Source organism: Myodes glareolus, chromosome 22 (assembly GCF_982192425.1).
Source record: "Myodes glareolus chromosome 22, mMyoGla1.1, whole genome shotgun sequence".
Classification (NCBI taxonomy): domain Eukaryota; kingdom Metazoa; phylum Chordata; class Mammalia; order Rodentia; family Cricetidae; genus Myodes; species Myodes glareolus.
This window is the reverse complement of record NC_142047.1, coordinates 52,937,864-52,961,246: the sequence shown is the minus strand read 5'-3', so window position 1 is coordinate 52,961,246 and position 23,383 is coordinate 52,937,864. Positions and strand designations below refer to the sequence as shown.

Genomic DNA, 23,383 nt, shown 5'->3' with positions numbered 1-23,383 from the left:
TTCAGGGTCAGAGTGTGTTTCTTTGACTGGCCACTTTACCCCACACAATGGCTACATAAACTCATTTTTCAAATTTGTTTGCAAGGGAAACATTGCAAAATTGGACGTCCTGAAAGTTGAACAGACAGTTTTTCTACAAAATATTCTTGTATAACTGAATGCAAGTGTGTTGAATAAAGATCTTACCAAATACTTTATAAGCCCTTGGTATTTTTACAGGTATTCAAAGACTATTGTGAGATGCAAAGACTTCAACAGATTGAATGCACAAAAAACTTTTACTCCTATATACAATGCAAAGCTTTATCACACCAACTATATTTTTAGGACTCCCTGTAGTATGACTCCTCTCACAATTTTGAAGACTACTGACACATTTAAAGCTTCAGCACACTGATTACATTCATTGAGTTTCTCTCCATTACATGTTCTTTTATGTGTTTGAAGATTACTGGGATGAACAAAAGATTTACCACATTGTTTACATTCACAGGGTTTCTTTCCAATATGTTGTTTTATTTGGTTAGGTATGATTGTGTTGTACAAAGGCTTTACCATACTGATTACATTCATACTTTGTCTCCAGCATGTCTTCTTTTATGCTTTTTAAGATACCTATGACATGAAAAGGCTTTGCTACATTGATTACATTTGTAGCGTTTCTCTCCCAGTATGTGTTCTTCTATGTCTTTGGAGGTAACTGTGGCATGAAAAGGCTTTACCACATTGATTGCATTCATAGGGTTTCTCTCCAGTATGTGTTCTTTTATGTATTTGAAGATTAAATTGTTGTGTAAAGGCTTTACCACATTGATTGCATTCATAGGGTTTCTCTCCAGTATGTGTTCTTTTATGTATTTGAAGATGACTGGGCTGAGAAAAGGCTTTACCACATTCATTGCATTCATAGGGTTTTTCTCCAGTATGTGTTCTTTTATGTGCATGAAAATTACCATAATGTGCAAATGCTTTATCACAGTGATTGCATTGATAGGGTTTCTCTCCAGTATGTGTTTTTTTATGTACTTGAAGATACCTATGACATGAAAAGGCTTTACCACATTGATTACATTCGTAGGGTTTCTCTCCAGTATGTGTTCTTTCATGTGTTTGAAGAGGACTGGGGTGAGAAAAGGCTTTACCACATTGATTGCATTCATAGGATTTCTCCCCAGTATGTGTTCTTTTATGTATTTGAAGACACCTATGACGTGAAAAGGCTTTACCACATTGATTGCATTTGTAGGGTTTCTCTCCAGTATGTGTTCTTTTATGTATTTGAAGACACCTATGACGTGAAAAGGCTTTACCACATTGATTGCATTTGTAGGGTTTCTCTCCAGTATGTGTTCTTTTATGCCTTTGAAGAGAACCCTGTTCTCTAAAGGCTTTACCACATTGATTACATTCATAGGGTTTCTCTCCAGTATGTGTTCTTTTATGTAATTGAAGATACCTATGACATGAAAAGGCTTTACCACATTGATTACATTCGTAGGGTTTCTCTCCAGTATGTGTTCTTTCATGTGTTTGAAGAGGACTGGGGTGAGAAAAGGCTTTACCACATTGATTGCATTCATAGGGTTTCTCTCCAGTATGTGTTCTTTTATGTGTTTTAAGAGTACTTTGATGTGCAAAGGCTTTACCACATTGATTGCATTTATAGGGTTTCTCTCCAGTATGTGTTCTTTTATGTATTTGAAGATCTCTATGATGTGAAAAGGCTTTACCACATTGATTACATTTGTAGGGTTTCTCTCCAGTGTGTCTTCTTCTATGTGCTCGGAAGTGACTGTGGTCTGAAAAGGCTTTACCACATTGATTGCATTCATAGGGTTTCTCCCCAGTATGTGTTCTTTTATGTACTTGAAGATTATCAAGACGTGCAAATGCTTTGCCACAGTGATTGCATTCATAGGGTTTCTCTCCAGTATGTATTCTTTCATGCCTTTGAAGAGAACCCTGTTCTCTAAAGGCTTTATCACATTGATTACATTGATAGTGTTTCTCTCCAGTATGTCTTCTTTTATGCATTTGAAGATTTCTACCATGTGCAAAGGCATTGCCACATTGGCTAGATTTATAGGGTTTCTTTCCAGCATGTGTTCTTTCATGCCTTTGAACATGACTGTCATATGCAAAGGCTTTAACACACTGATTATATTCAGAAGGATTCTCTCCAGTATGACTTCTTTCATGCCTGCAAGGATAATTGGCACACATAAAACCTTTACCACATTCAAAACACGGTTGAATCAATATATCTTATGAATAAATTTTACAATTTGGTTCAACTCTAAAGATAAAATCTAAGATTTTATCACTGTATATATACTCATGTTGTTCCCCTTTATTAAGGGCTGTTTTGCATCTTTGAAGATAGTGGTGATGGAAAGATCCCCTGTTACTTGGTTCACATATACAGAATTTTTTTTAGATTTATTTATTTATTATATATACAACATTCTGCCTCCATGTAAACCAGAGTGCCAGAAGAGGGTACCAGATCTTATTACAGATGGTTGTGAGCCACCATGTGGTTGCTGGGAATTGAACTCAGGACCTCTGGAAGAACAGCCAGTGCTCTTAAACACTGAGCCACCTCTCCAGCCCCCAGAATATTTTTATATGAAATTTTACACATATGTCAAAAGAACTGGAAAAACTGAGAGCTTCACCACTCATTTCATTTATAAATTATCCTATACTTTTGACTCATACTCTGTTTGTTAAGTCACCTAGGACAAACAGAAGTTTTTACATAGTCCTAGTACTCATATGGCTTTTCTGTAATGTGAATTTGTTCATGTATTAACAATGAAGCTGGGAAACCGAATACTTGTATACGTGAATCAAACTCAGGAAGTATACTCAATGTGGCAATTGCTACATAACTTCTAATTGTTCTCAGAGAGAAGAGTGTTATGTCTGTCCATAACCCTACACTCCTATGACTTATATCGAGAGTGACATATGAAGAATAGCAAATAAAAGGCCTCCATATTGGATTCACACAGTCTGACTTTCTGTTTCTCACAGACATGTGATACAGGAATTAAGATGTCTCCATAACAACAGCACCTTGACTCTTGGCCCTAACTGTAGCTCTCACTATACACAGCACAGGAACAACAAGTGTATTAGTAACACTAGCTTTACAATGGGCTGTATGTATATTAGAAAGTTTTGGAGATATACTTATCACCTATTCAACATGTATACCTTTTGTAATAGAGTGGTATGAAACTAAATAGATTGGGGCAGTTCTACAGCATGGATATCATAGAACTATGATTCAAATGGTGATATATGTTAAGGCATTGTTTCCTTGTCTTCTTTCTTAGAAGAATGCCTTGCAAATACAATTCACCTACCTGAAATTGAGGCACATGATATTGTGAGAATTTAATAATGTTCAATGTACATGAATTTATGTTCATTTACACTGTTGCTTTTGTTTACAACTTCCAGGACACATTACAATTTCTTCAGAGCCACATTTGTATCACCTTGCACATGATAATTACCTTCCATGTCTTTGAGAACTTTGACAGTGTTCCTCAATATTATGGTCCTCCCAACTGTATCCTAAAATATAGTACCAGAAAATGTATGCTATATTATTGAAAATTGTGCAAACTTTAATTTACTATCTTCACTGAACCTTACAACCATGCCTGATTTATTCACCTCACTTTTCTTTCCCAATCAAACTACAGAAGAACACCAAAATCCAATTAACAGTTCTCCCCTTATTATAAAACATCAAAGAAAAAACAGTCTTACCTATGGTAGTGAGGTTCCTGTAGGTCTCCAGCATTACATCTTTGTAGAGATTCTTCTGGAAAGGATCCAGCAAAATCCACTCTTCCCAAGTAAAGTCAACATGCACATCATCATAGGTCACTGCATTCTGAAATATCCCACACATGTGTACAAGAGAAAGCATGATACTGACAACACTGTAAATGCATAGTTCTTTGACAGTATACTCATATAATTGTGGTGTTCCTCATACTTATTCCATGACACAGACAGTATAAGGTAATCCCCAAGTCACTTTAGAAAAAACTGAATAGGAGGTTCACCTCTGTCATTTCTGTACACTGTGAATGGGATATCACCTTGCAAGAGAAATGACTATAAAAAATGGAGAGAGAGAGAGAAAGAAACAGATCAACAAGAGGAAACAAGTCAACAATTCAGAGTACACATGAATAAAAGTGTACAATTCCTAACTACAAAATAGAAAAATAAGATGGGCAAGCTGAGTGTATTAGCTCACACCATTAACCCCTACACTCAGAATTTCCAGAGGTGAATAACAACCTAGTTTATGCAATCAGTTCCAGGACAGTCAGAAGTACATATTAAGGCTCTGCTTCCAGGGGAAGAGATATCTCAGCAGTTAAGAACACTGGCTATTCTTCAAGAAGTCCTGAGTTCAAATCTCAGTAACCACATGGTGGCTCGCAACAATTCATAGTGGGATCGAGTGCCCTCTTCTGGCTTGAGTGCCCTCTTCTGGCTTTCAGGGATACATGCAGACAGAATATTGTATATATAATAAACAAATCTTAAAAGTAAAGACCCTGCCAGGCAGTAGGCAGTACTAACAAACACCTTTAATCCCAGCATGCGGGAGGCAGAAGCAGGCCAATCTTTGTAAGTTTGAGGCCAACCTGTTCTGCAAGAGCTAGTTTCAGGACAGGCTCCAGAGTTACAGAGAAACCCTGTCTTGAAAAACCAATGAATAATAAATAAACAAACAAATAAATAAAGACCCTATTTCCCATGCAAAAATAGTCAAACAAACAAACCAAAAAAAAAAACAGAAAGAGATTTTTTTTTTAGTGATGTCTTTACGGAGTTATGTATTCACTCCAGTCCTGCATTTGCCTTCTAGAAACCTGAACTACCCCAAATTAAACTGTAACATCAATGAGATTTTATTAAGTGACACACTGCATGTTGTGGAGGCCCAAAAACGTGATCTTATTTCCGCCTTGTCTGATGCTCAAAGAGTTTGGAGGTTGTTCAAAATGGTTGACAAGTGTAGCTACATGTCCCGACTCAGGATGTGTTTACTTGGTTCTTTTGACAGTAAAATGGGTCATACAAGTAGACCCATTCCATCCTCATAGATGGTCAGGTTATTCAAACCTGGGGAGTGGTTACCATCAGGATATTTGGTCTAGGGTAGCTTCATGGCCTAAACAAGAGAATGCTAATGACTTGGTGTCTCAAAGTTTTGAAGGAATTCATTGCTCAAGTTGTCATTTATATCACGTTTAAAAAGTCTTTCGCTGCCTTATGGAAAATTAAACACAGATGATTTCAGTATTCACAGGAACACCTCCTGGGACTTTTCTTTGGTTTCTTTTTTATTATTTTTTACAAGTCTTAGTATTCTTTACTTATATTTCTAAATCCCCAGGCCCCTACCCTGGCAAGAAGTGGTTTTGTCAAGGCTTGTCCCCGACAGCATGTTTGAACAGTTACAAAAGTACAGATGAAAACATGAGCAATACAAATGTGGAGCATAAATAATCAGCACAGTGCAGAAGAGAACACTCAGTAGCAGGGAGTTCTTGCTGGTCTTGCATACAGGTGGGCTCACTTGCCAGTACCTACTTGGGGGATCACAAGTATTAATTATCCCATGTTGCCGTAAGGACACTTTCTTGTTGCTGGCTGCTTAGCCCCGAAATAATCACACAGAAACTGTATTAATTAAAATACTGCTTGGCCCATTAGCTCTAGCTTCTTATTGGCTAAGTCTTACATATTAATTTAACCCATCTCCATTAATCTGTGTATGTCCACGAGGTTCTGACCTACCAGCAAAGTTTCAGCATGTCTGTCTTAGCAGCAACTCCATGGCTTCTCCTTGACTCTGCCTCCTTCTCCCAACATTCAGTTTAGTTTTCCCTACCTATCTCAGTTCTGTCCTGCTATAGGTCCAAAGTAGTTTCATTATTCATTAATGAAAATCACAGCATACAGAAGAGAACCCCACATCACTTCCCTTTTCTGTTTAAATAAGAAAGGTTTTAACTTCAACATAGAAAAATTACATATAACAAAACAGTTATCAAGCAAGAATTACAGTTACAATATTTATGTCCACTTTATCTTTAATCATATCTAAGGAAAACTATAATAATAGCTATCTATTTTAAAATTCCATCAAAGACTACTGAAGGATATAATATAACCTAAGTAAACAGGAAGTACATTGTAAGCAACTTCCAAAACTCTAGAATTCACAGAGACATCTCACTGCCCGGACAGTCACCCAAAGTTCTTCTGTACTGTTGGGGCATCCATCTTCAGCCTACTGGCCCATAGCATCTGGCAGACTTTTCCACAAAGCAGGAAATTTCAAAGACAGTTCCACCTATATTGGCAGTTTTTCAGTCACTTTCTTCCGTGTCCTCCAGAATGTACAGAATACCATCAAGCAGTCCAAGCAAGAGCAGTTTCTTGCCCAAATGGCTAATATACTCCTTAAGGAGCTTCTACGATGCCCATTCTCCTCTTGAAGCAATTGGTGCTGCAAGGAACAGATGTATCTTACTGTCATGAAAAGCCCTAAGTTCTTAAAGCATTTTAAATGCCATATTCTGTAGTCTTTGAAAGGTTTGACGAATACCTATCTATTTGAAATATATCTCTGTGCATCTAGAAACCTAACATGACTACAAGCTTGACTATTATAGATGGGTATCTATTAACCTGTATTTCTTAATTATATATTACATTTTTAAATGAGCTTCGCAAACATAATACCTTAATCAACATAAAAAAGGCATAAACACAGTATAACAAAATTGACCTTGAATTTGTATCAATAAACCAAGATCCATACCCACGTAAATCTTTATAGCATACTCCCCTTCAAATGTAAACAATATTTGGGAATTTGGGCATAGTACTCTCCAAACTGCTTCCTGCTGTTTATTGGGTGAAGTAATTTTTTGAGAGGTGGTCAAAGTGACCTGTCAGGGGTTCTTGATCCATCAAGCCATATTAGTCTGGAAGCAATCCACAGGTTTCCATCTTCTGTGGAAACAACAGAAGAACCTCTTTTCCAAAACAACATATCCTTAGGCCTATATCTTGAATTAAAGATACCTTTAAAGTATATTTGTTGGTTACTCAGCTCCTTCACAATCAAAAACTTCAAAGAAAACACAATAATATACACAATCCAGGCTCAATGCAGGATGGTCAATGGATGTGTTAAAAGCATTTGGGGTCCATTGCTAGGAAATACTGACTTTGACATTGTAAAATGTTTCTCTTGACACACAGAGCAATGAATAGTTGAAGAAAGTAAGCAGGAACACGGCAGGGCAGTGATGTCTGAAGTCGGTGAGCAGAGATCCCCTCTGTCGTTGTGGGAGCTCTTTCCGCTCCTTCAGCCAATCGCTGCTGAGTTACCAGCCCATTGGGGCATGGTCTCTCTCTCTTTAAAAAAGCAGTGGCTGTCCTCCACTCGCTCTTTGGCTTCCGGCTCTGCTTCCGGCTCCTAGACACCATTTCTGTTCGCACGGAGGGGCTGTTGTCTGGGACGGTAATCTGTAAGTTTTTTCCCCTTTGAATAAATAACAATTCTATTAATCATAATTCCAAACTGGTGTGGGATTGTCTGTGACTTACGCCTTCATCTGGCACCCCACGTTTGTTTGTAGAACCCCTCATCCCCCCCACTCAACTTCTTGCTGCCAGCTCGGCTAGTCACGAGCTCTCCCTCAGCTGCGGCCTGTGCCCTGTGTGTGGCGTCAGCAGTTCAATTAAACTCCACACCTCTCAAGCTCCACAGGCTCAGGACAGCCTTTGTCTGCCTGGTTTGCTCTTTTCTGAGTTGTTTTTAAATTTCCCTTGTACGTGCGGCGCTTTAGTGGCGTGAATCAGAACGACTCGGTCACGTGGAGGCACAGACGGCTTCCGGGTTGCTCTTTTCTACCCATGGATTCTGGGTTTCTGGTTCTGTGTATGGAATTGATTTAATTAAATTTTCTTTCTGGATCAACTTATATTTCCTAGTTTGTAACAAATACTATGGCGGACACTGAAACAGGACCCTTTGCAGTGGTTCTAGTCACGACTAGGCAACAGCGCCTTCTACTAGACAAGGGGTAATATGGCAGTTTTTGTTTCCAACGCCAATTTTACTGTTTTCTTTATTAATGCAATGGATTATGTAATGCAAGGTTTATATGACTATGGGGATACATTAATTTACTTGTTACTAGGTTTCAGTTTTCTTTTCAATATTTTATCATTAAGAAAGATATGATTTTTACAGACTAATAATGAACAACTAGTTGAAAGGATTAAAATTATTGAAAATCAGGGGTTATCTGAACAAGAGGATACTATAATAGACAAAATTGACTCCATGTCCAAGGGTACTAGAAAGTTACCTGAAAGGGTTCAGGCTGTTGAATTTGATGTTCAGATGTTACCACAAAGTTTTGATAAGGTAACAGATAGAATGTACCTCCAGAATGGGAACCAAAAAACTGATACCTTAATGAAATTCCTAGAAACACGAGTAGGTCAGGAGATTCAGGATTTAAGGGAGACAACGATAAAAAAGATTAGAAATGATTGAAGAAATTATTGGAGCTGGTGAACAGAGTAAGAAGGCACAAGGACAGGATACAATGCTACCACCAGCTGTTAGAACTGGCTTACCCAGGGTTCTAACAACATACCCTGTAATTTTGTTCTGACAAAGGGTCAACTTCTAAAGGCTCAAAGGGAGTTAAAGAAGCTAGATGGACACCAATAGCAATGAATGATTTAAAAGAAATTAAGCAAGCTGTCGTTAATTATGGCTTGCACTCTGCATTTGTTAAGGAAATGATAAGGACTTGGGCTTCTAATGACAGAGCTACCCCCCATAATTTCTCTCAGCTAGTGTCTGCAGTATCAGATGATGGACCTTCCTTGATGTTTGGAATTTATTCCAGAGAATAATCCAAACATATGGAACAGCAAGGAAGAGCAAAAGGTGTGGAGGTTTCCCAAGATCAAACTCTTGGTGTAGGAGCATATGCTGATCCACAGGTCCAAGCTCTTTATGACGAAGAAGTGCTGTCCTTATGTCACAAAGCAGCCTTGAATGCTTTGAATAGAATACAAGATCCAGCAAAAAGGGTCGAATCATATACCAGGGTTAGACAGGGACAGAGAGAACCCTTCACTGACTTTGTTCAAAGATTAATTAAGGCTCGGGACATAAGGGTAACAGACCCAGAAGCTAGACGAATACTTCTTGAATCTCTAACTTTTGAAAATGCAAATACTGAATGTAAAAAAATAATTGGGCCTTTAAGATCTAGATCAGCACCAATGGAGGAATGGATACAGCATACAATGAATGTTGAGACGTTTAGCTATAATGATGAATCCTGGGTAGGAGAAGCGATTTCCAAAGCTATGAGGAGACATCAAACTACCAGGTGTTTTAATTGTGGTAAATTAGGACATCTGAATAGGGATTGCAGGCAAAGAAATTCTAGGAATAATATCTCCTCTGGGAATGACAAAAGTAGGAGACCGCAGCCTTCAGGTATATGTAGGAGATGCGGTAAAGGCCAACATTGGTCCAACGAATGCAGGTCAACAACAGACAGACAAGGCAACCCAATACCATCGGGAAATTCCTTGAGGCGCCACTCGCAGGCCCCCAAGCCAAAAGTGGCCCAGTCATTGCCAGTTACACTGGAAAATGTGTCTCACCAAGAAAATTGAAAACTCCAATGTCTGTCGTAAAAAGTAATACTGGTCTAAATGATGAATTACATGTGGAGAATGAGTCAAAAAATTCAGGAGGACAGAGTAAACGTATAATTAGACAAACTTCTATTAACGATCAAAGACCAAAGCTAAGAGTCTGTACAAATGGCATTTTTATTGAAGGCACATGTGGATAGGGTCAACCCGAATCTTAGTTCCATCTTAGTCATACTGCCTTCCAGAATTTCTCCTACAGGGACTTTAATGCAGAGGGAAGATATTATTTTAGAGTGGATATTTATACCTCATAAACCAAGTAAAAAATTAAAAACTTATGTAGAAAAGGTCTCTGAATTAATTATAAAAGGTAAACTGAGACTTTGTCAACTAGCAGGTATAGACCCAGCAGAAATTATAGTGCCTTTTACTACTGAGGAAATAAGAAAGTTATGGGAAGATAATGAACCATGGCAAAGAGCTTGTACTAATTTTTTGGGAGAAATTAACAGCAACTATCCCAAAAGTGATAGACTTAACCTCATAAAGAGAACTTCTTGGATTCTTCCTAGAATTGTACGTGATGATCCAATAACTGGAGCCTGGACATTTTATACCGATGCAAATAAATCAGTGAAAGCAGGTTATACATCGGAAGAATTGAGTAAGGTGGAAAAAAGCCCTTATAATTCTGTCCAGAAGGCAGAATTATATGCCATTCTTATGGTGTTAAGGGATTTTAAAGAACCTCTTAATATACTTACAGATTCACAATATGCAGAAAGAGGTATCTCGCATATTGAAACCGCTGAATTCATACCAGATGACAGAGTTGACTTCATTGTTTATCAAGGTACAGGACATGATTAGGAATAGGCTTTGTCCAATGTACAGAACACACATCCGGTCCCATACTGGTCTGCCTGGCCCTCTAGCACAAGGTAACGCTGAAATTGACCAATTATTGATTGGAAGTGTTCTGCAGGCCTCAGAATTTCATAAAAAACATCATGTCAATAGTAAAGGCTTAAAGAAAGAGTTTTCCATTACATGGCAACAAGCTAAGGACATTATAAAGAGATGTCCTACTTGTTCTTTCTAACACCGTTGCTTGCAGGGAGTAACCCAAGGAATGAAATCTGGCAGATGGATGTGTTCCATTTTATGGAATTTGGTAGATTAAAATATGTACACCACACCATAGACACGTATTCAGGTTTTCAATGGGCAACTGCCCTGAGCACAGAAAAGGCTGATTCGGTAATCACACATTTATTGGAAGTTATGGCCATCATGGGTATACCTGCACAAATAAAGACAGACAATGGTCCAGCATATGTATCTAAGAAAATTAAACGCTTCTTTGCTTATTGTAATATTAAACATGTTACAGGTATACCAAATAATCCCACAGGTCAGGCAGTTATAGAAACATCAAATCGTACTATAAAGAATATGCTAAACGAACAGAAAGGGACGAAAGATACCCCCAGAAATAGATTGCATAATGCTTTATTAACCTGGAATTTTCTTAATGCTAATGAGAAAGGAACAACAGCAGCAGAGAGGCATTGGATAATGGAAAAAACTTTTGAACTAAACCAACCTGTTTATTTCAAAGACGTGCTGACCTCGCAATGGAAGCCAGGAGATGTGTTACGTTGGGGAAGGGGTTTTGCTCGTTTCCACAGGAGAAAAAAAATTGTGGATACCATCAAAATTAATAAAGGTTCGATTTGAAGAGGAGAAACCTCTTGGAAAGGAGAAATGACAGCTCATCTACAATGATGGTATTCATACAGTTGGTAAGAAAAATATATAGAATGGGGGCAGGGATCTGTTCTTATCTCCACAGGAAAACACTGATCTTTGAAAAGTGCAAGGGACCCTGGATATTTGAATACTGACAGATGGAAAATAATGGCCCAATAGGGACTATCAAGAAAACTGAAAAGGTTCTGTAAGTACAATATACTAAATCATATTTCTAAATTTATAGGGCTGGTTTTAGAGTTGGACTCTGGCTCAGTCCCTCTCTAATTCCAAGCCTGTTGTTAAAAGAAAAACCCAGAGTTTCTGTCTCATGTCAAGAGCCATGATATGGGACAGAAAGAATTATGAGTTTAGAAAACATCTTTACTTTTCTTCATATCTATCATACCTTTCATTAAATATATCTATCATGTCTTTCACTGAATATATGTATGTCTGTATATGTCTATATGATTAATGTTTAAGTTTTCCACAATGAACAATGAGTTTTTCCTGCAGTGACATTTGAAGTTTCCAGGTATTTGATGGGGCTCCATAACAACAACTCCACCTGGTTGAGATGGAGTCATGATACTGATAGCACTACAACAAGACCTGTTTTGGGTATCAGCTGCACAAGACGGTTCCAACGTGGTTAGCTGAGATGGTGCACATCTTGTACAACATTCTGGCCAGACCTCCACAAAATACTCAGAGACTGTTTGCAATTTTAAAAGACATTGATCTTGAAATTTAACCATCATTTTACTTTCGCAGGATCCCCCAGAAAGAACGTCGCCCCCATGACAGCTGGAAGTAATTCTAGAGAACGACGTCCCCTCTCCCAGTAAAGTTTGTCCTTGGGTTTAGGGACATCATTTAGGGGTTGGTTATAATTAGTATATGGTTGAGGGCTGTTGTCTGGGACGGTAATCTGTAAGTTTTTTCCCCTTTGAATAAATAACCATTCCATTAATCATAATTCCAAACTGGTGTGGCCTGTGACTTACGCCTTCACTCTGCAAAAATCATGGCCTGAACATGCGCTTCTTGCCCCCTCTTCACCCCAACCTTACAGTAGCCACATGATGAGTCTTGTCTTCTCCCAGGCCTGGCCAACTTATGGTTCTAAGAAAGGGAAACTAGGAGCAGCCAGCAATACGATTTGTGTAAGGAAAGAGAAAAGCAAGGAGAGCAGGTAGCACATAGGCGCCTGCGGTCAAGCCCAGAATTATACAGCAAACAATCCACTGGCCTTGCCAAAAATGGGTTAAATTCTCCCTGACCTTGCCAAAAAGGAGAATTTGTTCATGCTATTTCCAACCCTTGTCCCACAAAGAAGTCACATGGCTCCCGGAACAGGGGTTTCAGGACAATATCTCTTAGTCATTTCAGGTGTCAGCGGCTACTCCCTGTCATGCCATTCTCAGAAATGAATATAGACAAGCATGATATGAGAGTCTGACAGATCTTTTTAAATTTGAGCCTGTTTGGTCTACAAAGTGAGTATGATAGTAAGAAATGTCTTAGTAGCACACACACATACACACACAAACACAGGCACATAAATATAGCTGAATATAATTTTGCATTGTTTGAGACAAGATCTCATTAAAAAGCTCCAGTTGGCCTAGAACTCACAATGGATAATTATATACTGAATATTTTAAAACAAATTCCAGTAAACATTTCATTCTATGCCATTGGCTCATTATTCAAAGCCTAGTAGTTTTCTACACAAGAGGGAGCTTATAACAACTTTCTTTATATTCACTTATATTTCAAGAGAACTGGAAGTGGGAGAATTTCATAATCTTTATGTTCTTAGGTTGTTTTCCTCCATCCAATCATTCTATGAAATCAATATCAATTTTTTTGAACTTTTTCTAATTTAGAAACATTTTAACTAGCAAATTGTAAATGGAGGTGTTTGGAAGTTTTGCTTGAATGCTAAGACTCCAACTATAGAAGCTGAAACAATGCTTACCAAAGAAAATATTCCACCTGCCAGTAAATCAAGGAGTTTTGAAGAATACTTTTCTAAAATAGGTAGAAATTTTCCAATTACTGTATTGGAATTGTTGGGAAACTACTCTCTTTTAAATTTTCTTGGGGTGAAAAATAAAAGGAGGCTGTTGGTTCACAGGTATAGTACTATGTGCTGTACTATCAACACAATGAGTTAATAGTTGCTATTGTTGTTTAACATGAACTAAAGGATGACTATATGTGACCACTAGATTTTCTACTAATAACACATGAGGGGCAACTATGCAAGCCTATGAGCAATATGATTGTATCAGAGGTTTATTAGCAGTGATTCTCATATTATTTTCTTTCTAATGAATAATAAAACATGTACAGCCTTTGTTAGAGTTTCTATTGCTGTGAAGAGATACCATGACCATGGCAACTCTTATAAAGGGAAAACAATTCATTTGGGCAGAATACGTTTTCAGAGGTTAAGTCCATTATCATCACGGTGCCACGTGGTAGCACACAGGAAGTCACAATGCTGGGAACATTGTACATCTTGACCCACAGGCAACATGAAGAGAGATGAGACTGGGTGTGGCTGAGCATATATGAGACCTCAAAATCATCACAACAATAGAAACCCTAACTAAGACACCATGTCTGGTTGGTATCTATGAGAGACCTTGTCTTTTCTAAAGGAAAATGAAAGATGGGGAGGTTTGGGGAAAAGGTGGAGGACTGAGAGGAAATGGTGCAGTTGGGATGAGAGAAGAATAAATAAAACATAAATGAAAGAGCAGAATATGAACAAAGGAAGATAGAATCCAAGAAAGACAAAAACTCAACAGGGCAAATCCTGTGCCTCTGTCTCAGTCAATGGGGCTTCATTTTCAAAGGGCATAGATAGCTCTATTTCTGCAATTTCTCACAAATCTGTCTTTTGCTACTTCCAATCCCCATACACATTGAGAAATGACAGATGCCTCATAGCTTGAGATCCCCACATCCTGTGGTCTCAAATTCAACCCGCCTGCATCTTCACCACTGCATACAATGAACCCTCACACTCTCCTCACTGAGGGTCCAACTCTGTCGAACACAGATGGGTACAATAGTGATGAACTGACCACAGAAGAAGAATTCATCCATAAGTTTTAAACTTTGCATCTTTCTTGTTCCCAGAACATAGGAGACCCTTCCAAGTTTGGATGGACCCTACCAAACATGCACAACTGTTGTTGCAGGTTCTGTATGAAGTTCCCTCCTGGGACTAGAAATCACTTTCCTTACTCCTTCCATGAATTAAAGGCTCAGCTGGATGGAGTCTTAGCCTTGGGGCACATTCCTAAACTTCCACTGCAGAGCCAGGGCCTTCTCTTCAATGGGGCCAAACTCCTTGAAAATTCCTGCCTCTTTGCCACCACCTGACTGCCATATGAAACTACCTACTGCTGTTTTTCTTTACAAAACACAGACTTTTCATTTCTTTCTAAGCCCATTTGTTTTTCACTGTAGACCTGAGTGAGTCTCAGGAATAACCACCCAACAGAGGCAATATTTCATCTAAGAAATCAGCCCATTACTTTTTAATAACATCTTACTAACTTTTTCAGTACATGGTGAGAATAAGAAAAATTTGGGGCTAAAATATCCCACAAATGACCTCTAGCTACATTTCTCATGGAGTATTATAAGCACTTGTGCTAACTTACCAGGCCAAGGTCACCTAATAGGGCCACAAAGAATGAAGCCAATCCTTGGATAGCGGAACCACAGCAAGTCAAGGCTGTGACTGATTTATTAACAGCAACCAGACTTTTATGCCTTTATCAGAAACAAAAGATAATGGCAATTTCCAGGATCAATACAATTATACTTGCCATGGTATAAGGAAGTTCGAAACTGTACAGGGTACACAAGATTAATCTCTAAAACCAATTGTCCTGTGAAGCTTCCATGCTTCTTTGACTACTAAGGGATCATACAGAAAAACACAAAGCAGTCTGAATGTTTCATTGGCTGGGGGTTGGGGTGCATCAGGAACTGGAAGGTACATTGTGCCTCAGGAGCCATGGACTTTAACTTGAAAATCCTATGAGGTATGTCTTTCAAGGCAGATGGGCCAGGCCATGTCCACAGTTCCCTGCAGAGCCTTACCCACTAAAATCCTATACCCTTGAGTTCTACTGTTGGCAATTACTCTCAACACTACAATTTTCCAGGTCCTTCTAGAACAGCTGATGTAGCTCTGTGAACAGCTTTCTACGGTTTTACCATCCAGAGTCCTAATACCTTCAACATTCCCCCAGATCTCAACATTCACGACGGGTCCTTTGCAACAACAAAATCACCTTTGAAGCACCATTTTTTTTTGTTCCAAGTTTCTTCTCCGTGGCCGTCATTAAAGTCTCTAAGCAAAAGCAACTCAGATAATGAACAGGTTTATGTGGTTGATACCCCTAGTTCACAATCCCGCCTGGTGGGAGATTAGGATAAAAACTCAAGCTAATAATTGAAGGCAGCACATGGGAAACATGGTTTCCTGGCTTTCTCTCTTGCTTAGTCACTGTCTCAGGCTCAGCTTTCCCTTTAATCCAGCCCACACCCACTAGCTGAGAGATATTGACAACTCAGTGCAAGAGCCAATTACTAAAGCAGCAAAAACCAAACAAAGATAGCAACAAATGGAGAACACAGAAATGCCAGGAAATGAGACAAGGCAAGCCTCTAAAATCAAGTAGAGAAAACTAAAACTGTCTCTCCACAGAAAGTTCCCAAGACAATAAAAACTCAAGGAACTCATGACAAGACATTTTATGAATACAAATTTGGTGAAGGTCCATTATTTTCCAGAAAATGAACATAATGAGACTACAATTAATAAAATCAGCAGCACAGATGACACCACTGGCAAAACAAGACACAAACGCAGACCTACAAATATATATGGTGGTCCCTTACACAAGAATGACAAGACCCTAATCAAAATCAAACTCCAAGTAATCACAGCCACCACTCATCCTATGCTCTCATTTCTCTCCTTTGCCACTCACACAGAAAAATTTTTGGGGTTGGCGGCTGGAGAGATGGCTCAGTGGTTAAGAGCACTGACTGCTCTTCCAGAGGTCCTGAGTTCAATTCCCAGCAACCCTATGGTGGCTCAAAACCATCTGTAATGTGATCTGATGCACTCTTCTGGCCTGCAGGCATACAGACAGAATATTGTATACATAATAAATATTTTAAAAAACTTGAGTTCGAGGCCAGCTTGGACTACAGAGTGAGTTCCAGAACAGGCTTCAAAGCTACAGAAAAACCCTGTCTCAAAAAATAAAAAATAAATCAACAAATGAAAGGAAAAAAAAGAAATGAAGAAAATTAGTTGGGCAAGGATGTTCCACCAAAATTGGAGATTTGCTTGAAGTCTTTTTATGTTTTGACATTGTAGAAAATAGTTTCAACTACTGAAAGAATCTCATTCTCTTCCGATAAAGGAAAGGATGTCATCTGTTAGGATCACTAAGACACCATTTTGTGTTCTATGCTAGATGACTCCCTGAAGCCAATGAAAAATTTCCCAAATAAAATGCATGATAACAGATTTTGAAAGAATCAGTATGCACCCAAAGCAAATGGTTTTGCTCTAATTGCTTTATAAGTCACAAGCACTTTTGAAAGAAGTTTATTACTGTTTTTTGTGTATTTTTGTGCATGAAGAGAATACTTTCTACATGCATACAGGTGACGCACAAATAGAGATGGTGTCAGATTAAATGGAGCCTACCAACTTGACTGTTGGTATCTGAACTAGGGTCATCCCAAAGAAGAGTATGTGCTGAGACACCGCCAAGACACATAATACATTTTATTCAATAAACCAAAAGTCTTTCATAGATTAACAACAACAAGACCAAGAAAGAGACTATGGAGATGATGTAGTTTTTATCTCAAATAATTATTTTGAAAAGTTGAAGCAGGTTTTAGGGCTATAAACTCCAGAGTCCAGGGATCTGTGTAAGAGTGCACCAAGGATTGCTCACACCTTTCTCTAAACCTGTGGATCTAAACCTGGAAAATAACAGTCCTGTAAACAGGGTAAGAACTCCTTACAAAGATCCTCTATTTTGGTTAAACTAGTGCAACTGCAGTAATTTGGTTACGCAGATTATTGATTGCCCTGGACTGTGGACCTCCAGAAATGGCCACACAAAATATTTATGAAGCATCTAAAATTGGTAACCTGACCACATTGCTAATATTAACTACTGCCAAAGCAGGAAAGTTGTTCTCTCCTTCCTGCCATTCCCTTTCTGTGCTGTGCCTGCATCAGCTTCAGAGTTCATCAGTGAACTCAGTTCCTGCACAAGTCCTTCTTCAACTGTAACTCCCCAGGAAAAGTCAGAGAGGTTGGAGGACACCACTCCCTGGTCTCCTACCCTACTCACTGATCAGCCAAGGCCCAGCCTGGAAGGAGTTGCAGGACTGTCTTCCCAGCACTGGGCAGCAAAGACAGGATTATGTGTTCAAAGCAATTGGCAACTTCATAGTTCCAGGCAGTCCTGGGCTGTAGGAAATACTGCTATCAAGAGAAAGAAATCAATCAATAGCACTTGAGAGAAAAGGAATAAAATTCTTAATAATCACAAAACACTGGAGAACGGAGACAAATAGAGAGAAGACACTAATGTACATAAAGAAAAGGTTAAAAACAATACCAAGTTAAGTGACTTTTTAAAATGATAAAAATAATGCATTTTTAAGATTAAAAACTTAGTTATACTGACTTTGAAAAAGAGTAGGCCCTTCCCTAATAGACAGAAGGCCATTACTAAGAGGCAGAGTGATCGTGGCTATATGTACATGTTGGCTGCCGTGATCTGTAACCTGACACACGAGTTCCAGTCAATCATCTGTTTCTCGATCTCTTAGCTGACTTAACTGTGTGAAGCAAACTAAACAGATCTGCGCAGAGAGTTCCCTAAAAGCAAAATCAATACTCATTGCCTCAAGGTAACTTTTCCAAATTGTACACCCACCAATCTGGTCTGTCTTCATTCACATGACATGAATTAATACATGCTGTGAAATTACAGATTAACTCCTCCTGCCAGAAACGGATCCTTTTTCATAATAGTGACTCCAGCAGCTGACAGCCTACCATTTCCCCCTTCACTGTACACAATAAACTATTCTCCTATTCTGGCCCGAAGGCTCCACAGGCAAACCATTTTCCTGTAACAGCGAAGGACAGTCGACTCCATGACTCAAAAGGATAATTTTAAAGCTCTGAGGTAGCACAGTGATTTAAACTAAGATGTTTGGAGATGTAATATGGAGGACAACAAAGTCATTGCCCTGGAGTGCAGCAGTCTGAAATCAGGGCACCTGAGTCAGTGGAAGAGCGCTCGTCTCAGAAACAGTTTTCTAATGAAGAGTCCAGGAATAAGAAAATAAAAATGTAGATTCCAAAAATAAGAATGTAGAAATAAAGAAATATAAAGTTCTAAGTCTCGGAGAATGAAACAGACTGTCAGCAGCTTTCTCAGCAGATCAAGGATCATTCATTCACAGTGAGATATTTTCTCAGATGCTTGGGAAGCCTTGGTCATTTTACAACTGGCTGTTTTATTTACAAGGCCAGAGGGTCCCTCTCTACAAATTGGGGGTAGTGTCCTGGCCATCCCTGATAAATGACAGATATGAACTGAGTTAACCTTTAGGAGACAGAGATATGTGACCTCTGGGTTAGACACTGTCTCCGTTATGGGAAACTGGCGCCACCAGAGGAGAGGCATAAGACTCCAGATTACACCTGGAGGTACGAGGAGACAGTGGACAAATACAATGATTTAATTAATGAGCTCTGATAATGGAGGTTATAAAATATGGCAGTCAGTACCTGAGTTTTACCTTGAGATAATGTGAAAAGCTTTCTGCTATCTCCTAAGTTCTCAGCCTAAGAACCAGTTAATTCTAATTTATTAAACTTCTAGTATTACTAGCAGTCCCTTTCTGACTAATTGCTAAAGATATCTGTTTTCTCGCAACTAGTGACCTTTGTTGTAATCTCCCCTGAAATATATTTCATGATGGCTGCCTAATTACCTATTGACATTAGCACTCACTCCCCTCTTTAGGGTCTCCCCTGACCAACCCAGGGGTCAGGGAAAGGTTGTAAAAATTCTTTCGTTCAGAGATAATGCCTGGTGTTCCTTCTATAAAAAGTGGGTTAAAAAACCGGTCTGGGGCCACAGCCTAACAAACACCATCTCTGGCTGTGGTCTCAGCTAGCTGATAAGCTTCTATGCCCCTAGGTGTTTTATTTTTAGTTTTTTTATTTTTAAGTTTGCTTCTGGTTTTCCTAGGCTCTGGTTTCTGGAATAAAGTTTGCTTCTGGTTTACTAGACTTGGTGGTGCTCTCATCTTTGTGTGACCCCCCTGGACCCAACTCTAAAAGGCTGGAAATGCAGCTGCACTAGAATTACTCTGTCTTCCCAGGGAGAAATCACTCCACACAATTAGGAGATTAATAGAGAAAAATCTCTGTAATGAGCCTGCACCTATCTCTGTGTAAAGCTCAAAGAGGAGCAGCACAGACAGATTCTGCATTCCACATTTGCTGTCATCCGTAATTTCTCTAAGGCTCATGTGCCAGGCTACACTCTGAACAATTTAGAGAGGGACAGGAGACTGCAGGTCCAGTCACCTAGGCAGATGGGAGATTTACACGGCAAAGTCATTATCAGGAATATTTCTGAAGGACACCAGTGTCCTGATGCAGAAGTGACCTTGTCCTGAGGGGAAAAGTGCCAGGGAAGGAGGATGACAGAAAAAGGAGAAGGTGGAAAAGGTAAAAGCTGGGGTGGGGAGGCCTTGCACAAGCTGTGTCTCCTGCCAAGTAGGCTTCTTAAGAAGAACAGCATCTTGTCTACTACTTTCGGGGGAAAGAGGGGATGGAAAGAAATAGGGAGTTTCTATGAAGTCAGCAGAAGCTACCCTACAATGGGACAAATTCAGGAGGAGCCTGATCCAGCAGTGTTCCACAAGAAGAACAGGAACCATAGCTCCCTGTGGTGAGAAGAGTGGGGTTCTCAGGATCTGAAGGAACCCTCCACAAAGGCCCAGGTCCCAAACCATTACCAGCTATACATTTTGGGTTTTAGAAGAGTCCTGAGTTCTGGTTTTTATCTCAATACATCAAAGCCTTAGATAAAGTAAAGCTCCCAATACCTAGGCACCAGGCAATCAGTCCCTCATTCAAGAATGTTCCTTCTACTGGCTGGAGAGGTGCCTCAGTGGTCCTGAGTTCAGTTCCCAGCACTCACATGGTGGCTCACAACCATCTGTAATGAGATCTGATGCCCTCTGCTGGCATACAGAAATACATGCAGGCAGAACATTGTACATGTAATAAATAAATCATAAAAAAAAAGAAAAGAATGTTCCTTTTCCCTTCCTGAGGGCTAAAGGAAAGCCTTGCTTGACCAGGCCAGTCCTTAACATGACACTGTCTTACTTTTCAAATTCTCCTCCCCTGCTGTCAGGTCTCACCCCAGCCTGTGCTTTTCTCAAGGACAAAACTGGAACTTCAAGGCACACCAGGCCACAGGTCAGCTGTGACCCTGTGGTGCTGCCTTAAGCAGCTTGTTAGAATCCTCTTTGAGATGGAAATGGGCATAGAGGCTGGTTATCAGTCAGGAGTGTCTCCTTTGTAATGGTTTAGAGCCAAATTTCTGGATCATGCTGTTAAAACAGTAAGCTCATTTCTCCCAGGCCTGGTTAGCATATACTTATGTTTGGGGTGTTTTAGTAGCAGCCCTCCCGCAGCTAAATTCTACTTTTTGTGACTTACTACCTTGCCAGCATTTTTAAGTCCTTAATGTCATCAAATCCTACTCTTAGGACATCACAACAAAGTAGTGGAATGCTATCTGACACACGAGATGCCTTTACAACCTCCACAAAATTAACTGTAAATGAACCTTACATGTAAAGATTAAATGCAAAGTGCTGAACGTCTAGAACATACTAGAGAAACCGAGTTAGGCAACCCGCCTTCCACAGCTGCACCAAAAGCACATTGTTGTTGACTCCAAACACGGTCCCACACACAGCTCCCTGCTCCCATCGTTCTGCATAGGTGCAGCCCACAGAGCACAGTTATTCACAGGACGGTGCCTGGCTCCAGGGAGCAGCAGGGGCAACATGGGAGCTCACAGAACACGGAATGTGACTGCAGATTCCCACCCGGCCCTGAGGACGCGCCACGAGGGATCCTGGATCTCTGCATCTGATCTTCCCGAACTGGGGACAGCAGCCCCTCGCTCACCATGTCGTGGTTTCCCCGCTCGTCCACGCTCCTCTCCCAGCTCTCTGCAGCAGCACTGGCAGCACAACGCGAGAAATCTCCAGCCCCAGGTCCTCGTGCAGACCTCAGCGAGCACCGCCTCTCCCGGAAGGGCTCCACACGACTTCTGACTGGAAGTTCGGCCTGGGCGCTCTGATTGGTTGGTGAGTCTTGAGTGACAAGAGTTCCGCCCTTCGGGTCCTTAAAGGCAGAGCTCCATAGATTCCTCAGGCAGCCTTCCACCCCTGACTCAGACCTCAGACCACGCCTAGCCTGCAGAGATTTGCATTTCAATAACTATAGCCCTTGGCTCCTTTGCAGACTCTGCAAACTCCCTGCACTCCACGGGCATGCTCCCTTCTACCTCCGACTCGCGGTGGGAACAGCTTTCACAGCCCTTTCCTCAAGGTGGATTGGAGGGATTCCCTGTCCCACAGGTGGAAGGGTGCCAGTATATTAGCAATTCTAAAGAGAAATTTAAGGACACAAAAGATCTTTGTTCTGTGGCTTTACTAAGAGGTCAGGTGAACTGAAGGTACCTTTTATGTGAAACACAGAGATCCAGAAGAAATGAACAAGAATCCGACAAGAAAAAAAAAAAGATCTGTCTCCCACCACAGGGCTGGATGATGGCTCCTTTGTTTTCAAAGTTTTCTTCCGGAATTCAGGGCAAACTCTTGATAAATGAATAATAATAAAAAGTGTAGTCTTGGGGTAAAATGAATATTTAGAAAATAATGAAGTTAGGAATATTGTCTTTAGGAGTACTAGCCAGCACTTTGAGTGTTAGGCAGCTCATCGTCATCAATGGGCAGGTGAAAGAGAAACACATGCCTATAGGTTGTTTTCCTTCATCCAATCATTCTAGGAAATCAATAATCATTTTCTTGAACTCTTTCGATTTCAGATACATTTAACTAGTTGGTTTGTAAATTGTGCTGTCTGCCCATTTTGGGTTTATGCTAAGACTCCAACTATGGAAGACTATTGAAGTAAATATTCCAGCTACAAGTAAACCAATGACTTTTTATGAATTTTTTTCTAGCAGAAGCAGGCAGAGATCCATAGACAAGTACTAGCCAGAGCTTCCAGGAATCCCACTGAGGAGAGTAAGGAGGGCTGTAAGGACCATGGGAAGTCAAGGTCATGACAGAGGATCACACAGAGACAGCTGATCTGGGCTCTTAGGAACTCATGGACGCTGGACCACACATTAGGGAGCATGTGCTTGGCAGTTGTATAGCTAGTATGTTTGTGCAGATTCTAGCTGTGGGATTAAGACCTGTCCCTGGTCCCTGGCATTGAGCTGGATTTTGGGAAAGTGTTCCTCAAATTGGCTTGCCTCTCACAGCCTTAATACAGGGGAAGAATCATGGTAGTACCTCAACTGGATGTGCCATTCTTTGCTGACACCCATGGGAGACCTGCTCCTTTCTGAATGGAGAGGAAGGAGAGGATGGGGGTAGAGTCAAGGTGGGTGGAGAGAACAGGAGGAGAGGAGAGAGGGGAAACAGCAGGCGGGATGTAAAATAAATAAAAAATTTAAATAAAAAAAAT

General features: G+C 40.0%; 1 protein-coding gene across 1 annotated transcript; it reads right to left on the bottom strand.

Moving 5' to 3' along the window:
- Window positions 1-495: 495 nt before the first annotated feature.
- Window positions 496-21,940, bottom strand: LOC125410616 (uncharacterized). The gene is made up of 4 exons (XM_087900564.1): window positions 21,809-21,940; window positions 3,787-3,913; window positions 3,528-3,588; window positions 496-2,200 (listed from the first exon to the last, which is right to left on the bottom strand). The coding sequence occupies exons 1-4, from the start codon at window positions 21,809-21,811 to the stop codon at window positions 646-648; spliced, it is 1,746 nt and encodes a 581-aa protein (XP_087756690.1). The 5' UTR covers window positions 21,812-21,940; the 3' UTR covers window positions 496-645.
- Between the last annotated feature and the right edge of the window lie 1,443 nt (window positions 21,941-23,383).